This window comes from Sphaerodactylus townsendi, linkage group LG02, assembly GCF_021028975.2.
Source record: "Sphaerodactylus townsendi isolate TG3544 linkage group LG02, MPM_Stown_v2.3, whole genome shotgun sequence".
NCBI classification, from domain to species: Eukaryota; Metazoa; Chordata; class Lepidosauria; order Squamata; family Sphaerodactylidae; genus Sphaerodactylus; species Sphaerodactylus townsendi.
In genome coordinates, this window is record NC_059426.1 from 135,907,040 (window position 1) to 135,924,174 (window position 17,135).

Consider the following 17,135-nt stretch of genomic DNA (forward strand, 5'->3'; position numbering starts at 1 on the left):
TGCTTCTTGGAAGCAATTGTACAGTACAGGACAATAACAGCTCTCCAACATCTGGTGTTCAGTCTCTAACACTAAGTTTCATTTGTGTATCAACAGTTAATAGTTACAGAATAGTGGGATGTCTTAATAGACAAGAGATATTGTTATATTTATATCAGGGGTCCCCAAACTGTGGCCCGGGGGCCAAATGTGGCCCCCTGAAGGCATTTATCCGGCCCGCCAGGCATGGCGGCCATGGCTCCATTCATGTGCAGTGGGGGCTCGAGGGAGAGGAGGAACCAGCCCCAATGGCTGTTGATTGCAATTACATGATGGCACCCCCAAATCTCCATGAATTTTCTGACCCAGAGTTGGAAACCTTACATGTGGCAACGCCTGCTCCGCCCTTCCCTCTCAGCTACTCCATGTGTTGCTCTCAGGCTTTCTGTTCCGCCTCACTCCCATTGGCATCAGCCAGGCTGGCAAATCGCTGGCTGGCTGCTAGGGAGGAAAGAACCCAGGAAGATACCTGATCCTGGGTTAGATGGAATGCTTCATTGGGAAAGTTCTGCTTTTTTTTTCAGGGGAAGGTATTCCACAGCCTCCCCAACAATATTTGGAGCCCACCCTGTACTTGACATACTTTGGTTACTGTTCTAAAAATAGACCATGACTGAAAGGCTGAAAGGTGAAATCAAACATTTTACAATCATTTGTGCATAGGAATTTGTTCATAGTTTTTTTTAGTCCGGCCCTCCAACAGTCTGAGGGACAGTGAACTGGCCCCCTGTTTAAAAAGTTTGTGGACCCCTGATTTATATCCTGTATAACTAGAGTTGCTAGCTGCCTACCCAGTCAGATATTATTATCTAAATACATTTAAATCAAGACAGTTTCAGTTGGGTAGCTCTGCTCATCTGTAGTAGTAAAACAATAATTGTAATAAACATCTGAAAAGACCAACAAAACATTCTAGAACGTTGATCTGTAATCAAGTATTCTGTGAAATTAAGAATGTGCTTAGTCTAAGTTGTATTGTGTCATTTGTCTGATAACAAACAGAACAAGGTTTGCCAATGCTATAAACCTAAACTGACTCACAAGAGAGTAAATCCTCGAGGCTTTAATATGCATACTTTGGATTGCCCTGTAACTCTTCCATTTGGAAACATGTATCTACATCCCAATTTAAGACACGAAGAAAAGATTCAAAGTCAGTAATGTGGATCATATTTGTTCACACAACACTGGTATAAATAACCACTAACATGTTTGCTATGAAAAATGAACTTTAAAATATAAATTTATGAAGATAAGAATTGTTTATTTGGAACACACATAGCCTGTCTTATATTACATTTCAATCATCTATCTTGCTTTGCATTTTGGGGCTGAATCCTACCTAGATCGATACACAGTTATAATATTTAAATTTATCAAGGCTTGAACTAAGTTATCTCTAAAGCAGATCTGCTGTAGTACAACAACCACCTCCACAATTTAACACAAGCCTGACATAAATCTCGCTTTTCATGGTTCTGTTGCTAACATGTTGCTACACTGTAGAAATTTCAGTCTTCATCCTGTAAACACATTTGAATCAAATAACTGGAAAATAAAAATTCAACAACTGTCAATACAGGCTATTTCCAAAAAACATGAACAAACCTCTCTTTGTTAACAAAGAACAACATATTGACTTGTTATTTTACGGAAATGTATCCTCCTCCACTCAAGCATGAAGTGTAATTAAAAGCTTCCTGGTCTGGGAAGCCTTCAATCAAATTCCAATTTGCCATGAGATCCATGAAGATGCTTGAAGAAACTGGAGTTTGCTTTCTCTCCATGAAATGGAATTCTAATCCTCAGTTTAATACTAGTATAGGAAATCACATTAAATGGTGGATCAACACAAAACATTGTTCAGAAGTTACCAAGAAATTCCTGTTCACCTGTCATCAAATTCTTTGAAAATACCACTGTCTTAAATATCACAGATCTCATAAGTGTTTGCCCTCACACGTCTCCTGTAAGACAGCATACTATCATTCCTATTTTTTCTAATTAGAAAACTATGAGGGAGAGGTTCTACAGTCTTGGAAAAATCTTTACAAGCTGATGACAGAACCAGGAATTCCAGATTAAAATTTGTCTTGATTCTACTGAGACAGAAAACACATCATTTACCTATAAATATGCAGCATCAGTCTCACTATGAGTTCTGTACTAAGCAAATACTTTGGTTATTATAAGAACCCATTCCATGGTCCACACAAAGCCCAATTATAGGATACTTCTTATACAGACAGTGGAATAGTGGTTAATGGGGAAACCCCACTCAGTCATCATGGAGCTCAGCTAATCTCAGGCCAGTCACTGTTTCTCTCAGCATAACCTATCTCATGGGGTTGTTGTGAGAATAAAACAGCAAAGGTGTGAAATGTACACTATATTAAGTTGGAAAAAGCTAAGGATAAAATCAAGATACAGAGGTGCTAGTTTATTTTTACGTCACTAAAAGAGGTGCAAGTCACAGCTTAAGTCCACCAGTTCCAAAGATAAATATAAATTGCAAAGATATATGAAAGTCTTCACACTGGGGATGCCATGGGAATTACAGCTCATCTCCAAATTAGAAACCCTTTCCCTGGAGAAAACTGATGCTTTGGAGGATAGATTCTATGGCACTATAGCTCACTGAGTTCTCTGTTCTCCCCACCCTCTACCCACAAACATCCAGGAATTTCACTACCTGGAGCTGGCAACCCTACCCCCTTATTCCATACTGGTGGCCAACTTTATGTCATACCTATGAACCCAACACTGGCAACAATCCAACACCAGCAAAATGAGATTCGCCGCCTAATGTGTATTAGGCAGCGAGCCACAACCAATCCCAGCCTCTTGACAAGCCTGTGTGTAATGTGTGTATCTGACAGTCACTGCTAGCACCCACTTCCTTTTAAAAGGTGTGCACCAGAAGCACATCTAAAATGAAGCAATTAAAAGGAAACGGGTCCTAACATTTAGTGTCCTCTTTACATCTTTGGGGGCATGCATTTACAGTGCCCTCAGGTGTGACACAAGGAAATAGGCCCTAACATTTAGTGCCCTCTCCACGTCTCTGGGGACACGTGTGTTTACAGTGCCCACGTGGGTGACACAAGGAAATGGGCTGTAACATTTAGTGCCCTCTTCACGTCTTTGGGCACTCTGAGGCCGTTAAATGTTAGGGCCCTTTTCCTTGTGTCACCCACGTGAGCACTGAAAGGGGGAACGGCCACGCCTCCCCTGCCTTGAAAGAAAGCGGGCAAACATGACCACGACAGGTGTGACTTGCATTCCTGGAGCAACACGCGAGAATGCCATCAGGGACGATGAACTGGCGGGCTCCGATTACGTCCCCTCCGATTACGTCCAGCAGCCCCTAACGGGTCCCGAGACACCCGAAAGAGACCCTGACGCAAAGGGAGTCACGACCCCTCCACTCAGTAGGAAGTCCCAGGGCCCAAAAGACGGCGGCCACACCGCCCCCTCCCCCCAACCCAGCTTGACAGGCCCAAATCAGGCGGGCGCCATGCTGGAAACCAAAATGGCTGCCCCAGGGAAAGCAGCCCAACCCCGGGAGCCGCGAGGGGGCTGTGCCCAGTGACGCCCGCTACGCCACGCCTCGCCGGGACCCGCCACACACAGGTAGCTTTTCCCTCGCACCGGCCCCGGGACACCGGCCCTTCCTTCGCTGAGCCCCGTTAAGACTCACACCCGCCCGGTCTTCCGCTAGTCTTTGTCCCTATACAGCCCGATCGCCGGCTCGGACCCACCTGGAGCTCAGCCCTTTCCACCTCCCAGTGGGCGCGCTCCATCTCGAAGCGGGCCCACTCGTGCTGGATGTAGTGCAAGATCCCCGGGATGGTGTAGTGTTGCGGCCGGGAGAGCTCTGACGTGCCGCCGCCGCCCGGCCCCACCGCTTCCTGGGCTGCTGAAGCCGGGCCTTGAGATTGCTGCGGCGGTCCCCCTCCGCCGCCCGGCCCCGCACAGCCTTGGTTGAGCAGTTGCGAGTTGGTGCTTCCCCCGGAGGACGGTGGCGGCTGTTGTGGAGGTCTCGGGGCGGCCGAGGCCATGATCCCCCCGCCGGCTGCGGGATGTTCGTCCATTGTCTGTCGGGAGTCCCCCTCCCTGTCCTCCTGCCTGGAGTGTTCCCGAGTCCTGGGCGGGGAAGGGAGGCGTGATGAGCGGCGCAGGCGAAGGGAAGGGGAGGGGACCTGCCCGCGGAGGAAGGCCGAGGCCCCGCAGAGGGAAGAACAGCCCGGTGTCAGAGCAGCGCCGACCTAGAGCAGCTGCCGCTGCTCCTGCCGCCGCCTCCGGCCACCATTACAGTCTCAGCTCCATCATCGGCTGGCCAGACTCGCTCCGCTGGCTCACCCACCCACTGGCAGGCCGGGGATGGGGGAACGCAGAGCATGCTGGGAAAAGCACCCGCCTGGCTCAGGCTCCCGGAATGTGGGGTTGTGCGCATGCGCTTCAGTAGATTGACAGACTCTGTCTGGAAGGAAGGCCGGAGAGTCCTATGTCCTGTGCCATTTTAGAAAAAAACACAAAACGGTTCTTCGGCTACGTTTCCTTCCCGTTGCGTGCTGAGAGGAAGTGAATGGAGGACGGGCAAAGGAGGGGACTCAAGTGGCTTCTGCTTTCGGAAACTCACGTTACCTCACCCAGCCTCACCCGTGCAACGCCTCACACGCTTTCTACTCTCCATAAATAGCGCTTTCTTGCTTCGTACCTGCAGAATCTGAAATCACTCGTAAGTGCCCCAGAGAGTCCCATCCAGCTTCATATGTGTTCGGTGGAATTTTTTTTTCAAAAAAGGAATTAATGTATTGTTAGCTCTGCTTAAGAGTTATCTGGGGACAAAGGTATCTTAAGGATTACCTGTTGTTAGGGTTGCCAGCTCTGGGTTGGGAAATACCTGGGAATTTTGGGGATGCAGGGCATCGTTTGACCTTGTTTGCAGGTCAAAGGTTTGATTTACAGGGACTTTTGTGTTTTGAAACCTGGATTAAATAAATAACGACTAGTCTATAAACTGATCACCTTTGATGAATGTCTAACGTGGTATTTTATACAGAGGGATATAAATGCCATTGAATTCATCCTCCAAAGCAGCCATTTTCTCCAGGAGAACTGGTTTCCGTCGTCTAGAAATCTGTTGTAATTCCGGGGGATCTCCAGGCCCCAGCAGGAGGTTGGCAACCCTATCTGGAAATTACAAACTACTAATACATAGGCAAGTGCATGTACAGAGTGCCTTTCCCTTGTTTGTAGGTCAAAGGTTTGATTTACAGGGACTTTTGTCTTTTGAAACCTGGATTAAATAAATAACGACTAGTCTATAAACTGATCACCTCTCATGAATGTCTAATGTGGTATTTTATACAGCAACCCTTTGTGGAAGGTAGATGGATACAAGGGCTATCATGTCCCACTCTTATATTTTTCCTGTGGGATTTCCCCCCCTGAACATGTGCAGGAATGGTTTCCCTGTTTCACTCCCTCTCATTTTGATGCTGTCTGGATAATAGTCCCTTTCTCAGCTCAGTTTTTAGCCTTCCAGTGGGCTGCTACTGTTTTGCTGTTCCATGAGCTCATTTAAAATGGTCTCCATGATTGTGGGTTGTGCCAGCAAAAGATTCTTGGCATTGCAGCTACATACCTCACAAGTCCACAGCTGACTCCTTGAGGCTGAGGAAAGGGCTACCTCCCCCACCATGCACAACACACACACACTCCCCCTCCCCCCAATCGAGACACAGTATGATTTTGCTTCTGTTCTTATGATTACCCTGTCACCCAAAGTGCCAAGGCAGCAAATAGAAACTACAGTAAGAACAGTTGGCAATGTAATATCAAATTACTACCATGAGTATTGGATTAAATTGAGAAAGGCTATATTCTGCATAAAGGAGGGAGAGGTTTTTTGGAAAGATTCCCCCAAGGGAAGGTATCACTGGGATGTTTAAAATGTCCATCACTGGGATGTTTAAAATGAGATCAGCCAGCCATAGGGAACATGCCTTCTTTGACCTTTGGTAGACTACTCAGTCATCCATGCGGGCCCTATTTGTGATAAAAAGAACAGCCAAATATATAAATTATATATAAGAATATTTCATGCATACATTGTAAAACAGTAAGACAGGAGCTATACGTTTCCTTTGAAGGTATGGAATTAAAATGTAGAAGGACTGTGGAACTTAAATGAGAGTATTCTTTTTTTAATATTTAACTATCAGAGCATATAGCCTAATAATTTGTTAAACATATGGTTAACTAAATTATCTTATGACATTATTCTTTAAATCAAGTTTTGTAACAATTAATAATGCATACAGAGTTCATTGTATATAACCAAAGGTGTTACAATTCTAACATTAGAAGCAATAAAATCACACTTGTAATATATCATCCCCTAATAACAAGTAAACTCCATTAAAACATTATTTTAGTTCTAACTTACTTTGGAGCAAGAAGAAGACTTTTAAGACTACAATAACAAATCAATTTGCCTAGTGCCAAATCTTATAACAGACACCCTTAAGGTGGTGCCCTTGGGGGCCATGGCACCCACAGGCACATTTTCTGGTGCATGCCAAGTGTTTTTGAAAGTGACCAGGACCAGGTGGGGCATTTGCCCAGCTTCTGATTGGGTACTGGATATTTTATTGCCTGTGCATATTTTTTTAATTGTTGCTTTCGTGGCAGCTGCTGCCCCAGCCCAGGGAGTCTTCACTGTGTGACTGAAGGTAGGCTGCAGCTGCCATTTTGTGGTTGCACACACTACACTGAGTTATAGAATTTGAAGATGCCCACAGGCTCAGAAATGCCAGGGACGCCCTTCCTACAATACAACTAATTTGCTCCATTCTTTCAGACAGGGAGGAACACTTGCAGGATATACAACAGCACTTTTATGTTGTCTTTAAGAAATGAAGAACTTGATAAACAAGGCCAGGACAGGCCAGCAAAAGAAATGGGGGGAAAAACCACTTCTTGTACTGTTGATAATACAGAAACTGTATAATTCTTTTGTATTATCCTTATAACAGCTATAAACAATCCCTGTCATTTTGGCAAGGCATTTAACAGTTCTGATGATGAATTATTCTACCACACTGCCCAAAGATGTTTGGCCGGTTTTTCCTTACAGACATGGAAGGTACAAATGGGTTAGGCATTTCTGTGCCCTACAATTACATAGGCAAGTCTTGCTTTTATTCTTTTCAGTGCTTTTGATGTTCCCAGTTCAGGTATATAGCACCATGCCTTAGTCTTGGATATTCCAGCCTGGCATAAGACTCTTCTTAATAAATCTGCAACCACCTGCACTTCAGCAGTTGGATTGACGGTGCGGAGAAGTAACAGGTGTTTAAATCTGAATCACAGCTGTGAACACCAAAGGGCTCTCGGCTGTTCCGTGCTGCTGAAATGCTCTCCACATGCAACTGTTACTAAAGTGTTTCCCAGATTTCACTAGCTGGTTCAAATCAAGCTAGTTACAGAAGTTTGCTTTTAAAAGTTATGCAACCAAGTATAGGAATAAAAACATTTCTCTTTGCATTGAGGATCACTGGCAACATTGGTGTCTTTGTATGCTCCAGATGTGCTGGTGATTGCCTGTCGTATCTCAGCCCTGCTTCCCAGCAGCATTTTTATGTCTTCCCAAGATCCTTATTTACTTTATTTCTAGTCTACCTTCCTCACTGAGACTCAAGGTAGATTACATAATATAAATCAAGGCAGTCAATAGGATATGACATCTAATAAGTAGCATAATTAGACTAGACAGTTTATGAAATGAGCTGTGTTTGGTCTGGTGCAGAAGAGCTAGATTTAAATCCAAAAGCACCTTAGAGATCAACAAGATTTTTGGACTATAAGCTTTCAAGATTCCAAGCTCCCTTCATCAAATTGGACTAGAATTACAGAAATTTGAAACAAAAAGTATAGACATGATATGTTAATGCAGAAAATGGTATACCTCACCTTGCTAAGACCCAAGATGGATTATAAAATATTAAAAACAATTAGTGTAAGACTTCCAATTTACCTCTGTAACAGGACTAAGATCACAGAATTAGGGAGGGAAATGTCAATTTTCTAAGGCATAGCATTGCCACCTGTGGCCTGGGAAATCCTTGGGGATTTGGGAGTGGAGCCTGTGGATGAGATTTTGCCATCTGAAGCTGCCACTTCCTCCCAAGGAATCTGAACTCTTTAGTCTGGAGATAATTCAGGGAGACTTTCAGGCCACCCCTGGGTGTTGGCAATCCTACTAAGGCATGATATACCTTGCAGAGAGTAGACTACAAAGGCAGAAGACAGTCCTGTAAATGCAAGATGATTCCTACAATAAAAATGGCAGTACATTACAATCCTATTCCTTATAAAATTGCTCTTCTAAATCTTTCCATTATACTATAGTTCTAATCCCTTCATAAAAATTGCCTCCCAAATAGGATTGCCAGGTCCCTTTGGCTACTGTCAAAGGACAGGCAGGGGGAAGGGGAGGGTTGTCTGATACATGTTGAGAAACTTTGAAAATTTGAGGATGGAGCCTGGGAGGACAGGGACCGCAGTGGTATACAATGCCATAGAGCCCACTCTCCAAAGCAATTTTTTCCCCAGCAAAGTGATCTCTGAAATCTGGAGATGAGCTGTAATTCTGGGGGATTCTCAGGTTCCCCTGGAGGCTGACATCCCTATTCCCCAACATTTTGATAGGCACATCTTTCAACAAGAAAAGAGTCATAACAGATCAATCAAAGCTGTTGTGGCAGAGCATAGCAGAGGAGATGATCCTGGAAATATATGGATCCAAAGGCTTTGTAGTGATAACAAGTACCTTAAACTGAATCCAGTAACTGATTGGTAACCACTAGAGTGACTGCAGAATGGGTGTGATATGCATGCTTCACCTAACTTCTGATAGTAACTGGGATCTATACTATACTATAGAACACTTCAGGTGTTAAAATCAGTTACTAATCAGGGACTTGGAAACCATCCTATAAGGAAAGGCTGAAGGACTTGGAAAAGTTTAGCCTGGGAAAGAGGAGGTTGAGGAGGACGTGATTGTTCTCTTTAAGTATTTGTAAAACTGTCTCTTAGAAGAGGGCAGGAAGATGTTCCTGTTATCAGCGGAGAATAGGAATCACAACAATGGGCAGAAATTATGGGCAGAAGGTACCAGCTGGACATTAGGAAAAAATGGTTTTACAGTGAGAGTGATTTAGCAGTGGAATCACCTTGCTAGAGAGGTTGTGAGCTTCTCTCTGGCGGTCTTCAAGCAGCAGCTAAACAAACACTTATCAGGGATCCTCTCTAGGCCAGTGGTTCTCAGCCTGAGGGTCGGGACCCCTTTGGGGGGTCGAACGCCCCTTTCACAGGGGTCACCTAAGACTCTCTGCATCAGTGTTCTCCATCTGTAAAATGGATAAATGTTAGGGTTGGGGGTCACCACAACATGAGGAACTATATTAAAGGGTCACAGCATTAGGAAGGTTCAGAACCACTGTTCTAGGCTGATCCTGCATTGAGTAGGTGGTTGGAATAGATGGTCTGTATGGCTCCTTCCAACTCTATGATTCTGCACAAGACTTTAGCCTCAAGGTAAGCATAACCTGGATCCATATGATCTGATAGACAGAATCAAGGTAGAGGGCCATCTTGGCTAAATGGAGGTGGAAGAATGCATTTTTTGGCAGCCACTTTATTTTGTTTCTCAGCAGCAATGATGTTAGCTCCAGTATAACTCCTACGTTAGCTCCAGTTAGTTCCAGTATAACTCCTTAATTGAGTCAGTGAACGTCAGCAGGACCCAGTCAAAAACTGGAAAGCACAATGTCCAGCTTGGCCTCTGTCCTGTAAGGTTACAAACCATGACATGATCATTTCTCTCATAGCAATGAAGAGCATACCAGGTTTAGAGTCAAGGTTTAGCTTATGAACAGCAAGAGGCTCTTCTCAGATGTTTAATGATCCACTCTCTGCAATCCGGACACAATATAAAGCAGTCATCTCCTGTCACACCTGTTGTATCCTCGGTGTTTAATGAAGTCATGTCCAAGCCATGTGTAATTTTTGAATTCTTCATTCAGAAGAGTGGCATTTCTGACAGAAGAGTGGCCATTTGAAATATATTAAAGAAATTATTTTTGCCTTAAAATGGAGATAAATTTTACTTCCCACAGCAAAAAAGAGTGGAAGAAAAAGAGAAGGGAGAACTATGTTATATTTTCCTGGGACTGGTAGTATCTTCTGGTTGTGGGACTGGTAGTATCTTCTTCATTTTGCCCAGTGGGATGAAATAAATAAGCCCCCATTTCCAGAAGGGAGAAGGCAATCCATAATCCAGTTTTATCTTATCCCTCTTCATTTTTTCGCAGTCCTTCCATCAGTCACAGAGACACACAGGTCTGCTCCCTGCATCCATTGATCATACACACACGCGTACTTACAAACTGTGCCCCCACAAAACTTCCTTCTCACGTCTTCTTTCTATTCTGCTTGCTGTTGTTCAGAAGACAATACATAATGTTAACACCCAATGTTTAGCTTGGCCAAGGGCCACTGTGAACAGGGCAGATTACTTCTCTGTTATCAATTAGCCCTGACTATGACCAAAATTATAGTGCAGTGGTGGCGAACCTATGGCACGGGTGCCAGAGGTGGCACTCAGAGCCCTCTCTGTGGGCATGCATGCACAGAGTTCATCATGGGGGGAGGTGGAAAATGGGCCCCCCCCCCAAACATATCTAGGCTGACCTGGGCCACTGGGCACAACATATGGGTAACCCTGTTAAGTGTGGTTAAACCCCACTGATTTTCATGGGAAAGACTAAAGCCTTTACCTGGGAGTAAGCTCGGTTGCTGGCAATGGGGCTTGCTTCTAAACCCTCCTAGGGTCGTGATTCACCCATTCAAAGCATTGCACGGTTGCTTCAAAGCAAAGCCACTGATTGCCACCAAGCTTACTCCCAAGTAATGCACGCCTTGGAGCCAACCATTTTTTCTAAACTAAATCCCAGTATTCAGGTTAAATTGCCGTGTTGGCACTTTGTGATAAATAAGTGTGTTTTGGGTTGCAGTTTGGGCACTTGGTCTCGAAAAGGTTCACCATCACTGTCATAGTGCCTGGGGGCAAAGTTGCGGGATTACTCTTTCCTCTTATTTAAATCATCTTAGATTTGCATTTCATCAGGCTTAGCTATGAACACACTACATATAGCCATAAGTCCTCAAAAGTTAGTCTCATGGGGTTTACTGGGGTTTGTGTCCATGTAAGAGTGTGTAGGCCCTGCCCTGGATGGCCCAGGCTATGTGATCTTGTCAGCTTTCAGAAGCTAAGAAAGGTATAGTACTTGGATGGGAGACCATAAAGTAATACAAGGTCATCACACACTACCTTTGTTAGTCGCTTGCCTTGATAACTGTCCTGGGTTGCAGTAAGTCAGCTGAGACTTTACACCTACAAGGGTGTGTAGTACTGCAGCCTTAGGTTCTAGAGAAAGGGTGCCTGATCATTATTGAGAGACTCGGCCTATCTTCTTAGTCCTTTTTTTTTTTTTTAGTTTTGCTTCCTGTCATTCCATCCTGCTCATTCTGAGGCAAAATCTTGGGGAAAGTCCCCACGCCCTGTCCAGGGAAAGTAACACCACTGTACAGCTTGCGAATGACCACACCATGCTGGCTATACTACACTGTTCCTCTACATTTATAGGCCAGTAGAAACATAATTGCTTTGGGTTTGTAGTAAATTTTCATTTAAATGTATTTGTTTACTTATTTTTTTTCAACATTTTTGCCCATCTTCCTCTCCAAAAGGAAATTATTGTTTAAAAGTCCTAGTCATCAAGTAAAATATATACAATTTGGGGGGGGGAAAGAAAAGAAAAACAAACAACCCACTCTTTTCTGTAGATATACTGTGTTTTTGAACAGAACAGGCTAGAATATTTTTCCTCCAAAATATTTGTTCTATTTATAAATATTTTGCATGTATAAAACTGAAAAGATGAGATGAGGCAATATTTTTTCAGAATATATATTCAGAATATATTTCAAAATACAGTGCAGAGAACAAAAAGAAATACTGTCTCCAATTTAAAAAAATAGAGCTTCATACATTCAACTTGGTAGGTAGTGAGTTTAAAACAAACAAAAGGAAGTACTTACACAACATATAATTAACCAATAGAGTTCATTTCCACAGGATGTTGCAGCAGTTATTAGTGTAAATGGTGATAAAAACAATTAAGTAAAACTCAAAACACATGTATATATTTATACTTAATAGCTATAATAAGAACAACAATATATGTCTTTAGAGATGGTATACCTTCCTTTATTACTATGCTTCTCTAAGCAAAGGTCTGGAGCAAAGTGAGATGCCCTAGTCGTGTATTATTAAAAGCTTTACATGTAATTCCTATGAATTATCCCCCACACTTCTACATTGCCTTTACTTTTGATGATTCCACATGCAAGTCATCTGTTTATCAGTCACTACAACATCTGATTCAGCTTCCTTGTTTGTGGCTATTATGCTGTTTTGTAGTTTGAAGTTTTTCGTCTGTCACCCCTCCATCCCTGACATTTTAATTCTGATTTGTTTCCTTATTTTAATACAGTTTCATGCCTTTAACATTTTATGACCATGCTGTATCTCAAATGGTATGGATGTGCCAGTAAAACACAATGCTCGTTCTATCACTGACATGAAACTAAGGATGTTTAGTGCTTTGATCACTTCGCAACAGTGTAGGCTTACTGATGTCCATGGGCACACACCAGACTAAGAGTGTATATTAATCACTTTCACATACTTTTTTTTATATACTTTAACTAACCTTTTGTAATGGTGAGGCTGAGTGTTCTCCTGCAGCAGAATGAAGTGGTAGAATGTCCAAGGGGTTAAAATAGACTGTACCATTTTAAGTTGTTTTATTTTATTTATTTATATTTCAATTTATATCCCACTCTCCCCTGCAGGGCTCAGGGCGGCAAACAACAAACTAATATGAACAATAGTACAATAACAAGTGAAATAACAATAGTACATAACAATAGTATAATAAAATCAGCCAACAATAACAGCAAGATGGCGAAAACTCATTCCTTTCTGTAACCACTTGAGGCCAAGATGGTGATATGGGAATCAGATACAGCAATCAACCTGGCTGGCCAGATGGAAATGCCTGGCGGCACAGCTCCATCTTGCAGGCCCTGCAGAAACCTTGTAGATCTCGCAGGGCCCTGATCTCCTTAGCGCAGAGGTCTTCAAACTATGGCCCTCCAGATGTTCATGGACTACAGTTCCCATCAGCCTCTGCCAGCATGGCCAAGTGGCAGGGCTGATGGGAATTGTAGTTCCTGAACATCTGGAGGGCCATAGTTTGAAGACCCCTGCCTTAGCGTGTTCCACCAGGTTACAGGCAGGAGAGAATGTGAATACTTTGAAAGGTAAAGGTGCAAGCACCAGGTCATTACTGACCCATGGAGAGATATTATATCACAATGTTTACTAGGCAGACTTTGTTTATGGGGTGGCTTGCCATTGCTTTAACCAGTCATCTACACTTTACCCTCGTAAGGCTGGGTACTCATTTTACCAATCTCAGAAGGATGGAAAGTTGAGTCAACCTTGAGCTGACTATCTAAAACTGACTTGCACCAGGATCGAATTCAAATTGTGAGCAGAACTTTGACTGCAGTACTGAAGCTTACCACACTGGGCCATGGGATTCCTATGATTGTTTTACCACATTTAAAAAGAGAATTATCCAAACATGGGATCTTGCACCTACAATTGAAAGTAGTTCAGTCCTACTTTATGCTGTATATTTGTAACCCAGGCCTCAAAATACAAAAAAGCCAGCTAGAGTAGCTAAGAGACTAAGGTGTGAATCAGGAATGACGAAGGAGAATCTAGGGCCCCTTCCGCACACGCAAAATAATGTGTTTTCAAACCACTTTCACAACTGTTTGAAAGTGGATTTTGCTATTCCGCACAGCTTCAAAGAGCACTGAAAACAGTTTGAAAGTGCATTATTCTGCATGTGCAGAATGAGCCTAAGAGAGAGACTGAGCTATGAATCATGGTTCAAGTGTCCCCCTGTTCCATAGACTTGCTACATGGCCTTAAGCAAATCACTTCCTTTTATCCATGGTGGTTCCATATCTGCAAGGTGGCCTATTTTATAGGTCTGCATTAGGGAGTGCAAGATGATGAATGTGAATTTCTTTGCATTCTCCAAAGTGATATACAAATGCTCATTATGATGAATTTATTCATGTTGACCAGTAGCTTCCATTTGAACATTTGGCCACACATTTGGCAATGTTCATGTGAAGGCATTGCTTGTGTGAGCCAACTACCAAAGAATGGAATTCTTTCAGTGCACAATCTTGGAAGTAATGTGGATGCTAATCTATTTAGCAGTTGTGATTATTAAACCTAGCTACAAGAAGAGGTATGATGTTGTATATGTGGCATAGGGTCAGTAAACTGCCAGTTCGAAAAGGAAAAAAAACCAGAACCCAAAAGAAATGTCTTATGGTTAAAAACATTCCTATGATCTATTACAATTGGAATGCAGAGTTACTTTGTGGTGTGTGGGTCTTTGAAAGGCCTTTCTCCTTTCATAGGTATAAGGCAGTGGTTCTCAGATTTTTCCAGTTGAGACCACTTGTAAACTTCCTGTACTTTTTACCTACTTGCAGCGCCACTATAATAACTGTCTGCTGCCAAGCATAAAGCACAGAAGTTTTTTATCCATTAATACAGGACAGGCTTATATTTTGTTTTTCCTCCTTGGTATTTATATAAATATATAGCAACTCTAAGCCACTCATTGCTCATGGCTGTTTTATTATGCAGAGACAACTCCACATTTGCCATTGAGCCCTCATAAGGTTGCCAACTCTAGGTTGGGAATTCCTGGGAAAGGTGGGGTTTGAAGAGGGGAGGTAGTTCAGCAGTGGTGTAACGCCATACAGTCTGCCCTCCAAAGCTATCATTTCTCCAGGGAAACCGCTCTGTTGTCTGGAGATCACTTTACTTGGACTGTCCCCAGGAATTCTTTAACTCGGGGGACTGGGATGTTGTGATCAAAGAGGACCTCCTGTGTTCTGTAAATAGATAAGGCATGCTGAATAGCTCCATAATTAAGGTTGAGCTCAGTCTTGTGCTTAGCACAGAGAATTATGCCTGTGTCTATAAATAATAAGAGGAATATAGCAGTTTTGCATACTGCTAGTGATTCATAACAAGAAGCTTCCCATGAGGAAATCCAGCATCTGTCTATAAATATAATCAAATGCTAGGCAAACGAGAGGGAACAAAAGCTACAGTAGGGCTGGCGGTGAATCAGACAGTAGTGGTCAGAGTCACTACGTATAATGCAAATGCAGCAAGAAATATAATAAAAGTAATTCTACTGCCAACACACTGGGATTCTTGATCCTTTCTGCTGCTGTTCTTTTCACATTCTTAAAAAATGTGGTTTAAGAAAAAGTTTACAATTTCAAAACTGCCTAGAGGAATGAAGGAGTGTTATTTGCTATGGGCACTATCCATGAAGGGACTGATGGCAGTCACACCAAAATATATAGCTACTGTAGTTCTGGTTGTGCTGCTGGAAACTAGTTTTTTTTTCTCTTCCCAAGTTCAACTGAAACTTGAGAAACAAGTTTGACAAGAAACTGTGGCAGGACAGTAAAAAGGAACCGGTCTACTGTGGGTGGTGATAGCTCTACAGTACCATCTCCAGTTCTCTGAAAGATTATAGTCTACCTGCTCAGGAAAACTACACCATGCCTGCAATCCTAAGAAGACTTATGTGAGAATAATCCCGCTGTTTGAAATGTTGGCCTAAGCTTTCTATGCCCTGCCATAATACACGACGCTGGCATGCTGTCTCATAGAACTTGGCTTAAGGGTTTCAGCTTTAGCACAAGAGCACAGACCATGGGCTACACCAAGGTTGCAATCACTTCAGAACCATGCATAGGGCCGGATCTAGGGGGGCAAAAGGGGCACTTATCCAGGGCAGCATGCAAAGGGGGCAGTGACTGCTGCAGATTACATAAAGAAAAAATATGTATAAAATATATGAACATAAGAAAGAGCCTGCTGGATCAGACCAGAGTCCATCTAGTCCAGCACTCTGCTACTCGCAGTAGCCCACCAGATACCTTTGGGAGCTCACATGCAGGATGTGAAAGCAATTGCCTTCTGCTCCTGCTGCTCCTGAGCACCTGGTCTGCTAAGGCATTTGCAACCTCATATCAAGGAGGATCAAGATTGGTAGCCATAGATGGACTTCTCTTCCATAAATCTGTCCAAGCCCCTTTTAAAGCTATCCATGTTAGTGGCCATCACCACCTCCTGTGACAGCATATTCCAAACACCAAGCACGCGTTGCATGAAGAAATGTTTCCTTTTATTAGTCCTTATTCTTCCCCCCAGCATTTTCAATGGATGCCCCCTGATGAGGTAGCATCAATTTATAAGTTTGCCTCCTTTCAAAAAATGTAGCTCTGGTCCTGACTACAGTTGCCACCATTTCCAGTTCTATATCAAGCCTTATTGTTTATTTTTGATTTGTGACATTTTCATGCCTCCTCTCCAGGGACCTGCTTGAGGTAGCTTTCAAAATAAAAATAATAAAAACAAAATATTGCATATAGTTTCAGAGGATAGTTGTTTTGATCTGCAGTAGAAGAGTCTGTAGTCCCTGGAGGTCCTTAGAACATGATGAATATTTAAGCCTTTATAAAAAAAAATTACAGGGGTTAGTTGATATTATTGCTGTAACATGGTTTAGACTGATGACCTGTAATCTACATCAAGGCTAAGGAAATGAAATCATGACACCCCATGTTACACACCCAGTTTTGCAACTGTTACTCATGCTAAAAGGTTGTGATGTGAGCTGTTTTGTTCTCATGACTTACTGGAATGATTAGGAGGACTATTTACGTCACTGGAAGCAATAGATTCAGAGCAATTGGTGCTGCTCTAGAGAACCACCCACAGAGAGAATGTCTGGGAATAGCACTGTGCCCACCATGTTTGGGCAAGCAGCTGCTTGAAGTCA

At 43.0% G+C, this 17,135-nt stretch overlaps 2 protein-coding genes across 7 annotated transcripts in view; one reads left to right on the forward strand and one right to left on the reverse strand.

The window, feature by feature from the left end:
* STRN3 (striatin 3) overlaps positions 1 to 4,394 on the reverse strand; it is a 52,105-nt gene extending 47,711 nt beyond the window's left edge. Inside the window, exon 1 of one of the 4 annotated variants that reach the window (XM_048484717.1) lies at positions 3,801 to 4,394. In XM_048484717.1, coding sequence (XP_048340674.1) covers positions 3,801 to 4,133 — 333 coding nt within the window. In that variant the 5' untranslated portion in view covers positions 4,134 to 4,394. The remainder of the gene's footprint in view (positions 1 to 3,800) is intronic. The other 3 variants (XM_048484718.1, XM_048484719.1, XM_048484721.1) reach the window with 3 other exon arrangements.
* Positions 3,523 to 17,135, forward strand: part of AP4S1 (adaptor related protein complex 4 subunit sigma 1) — a 35,200-nt gene continuing 21,587 nt past the window's right edge. For 2 of the 3 annotated variants that reach the window (XM_048484727.1, XM_048484725.1), the window contains exon 1: positions 4,420 to 4,780. The gene's annotated coding sequence lies outside the window, so the exon portion shown is untranslated. Of the gene's footprint in view, positions 3,673 to 4,419; positions 4,781 to 17,135 lie in introns of those variants that run through there. The other variant, XM_048484726.1, reaches the window with a different exon arrangement.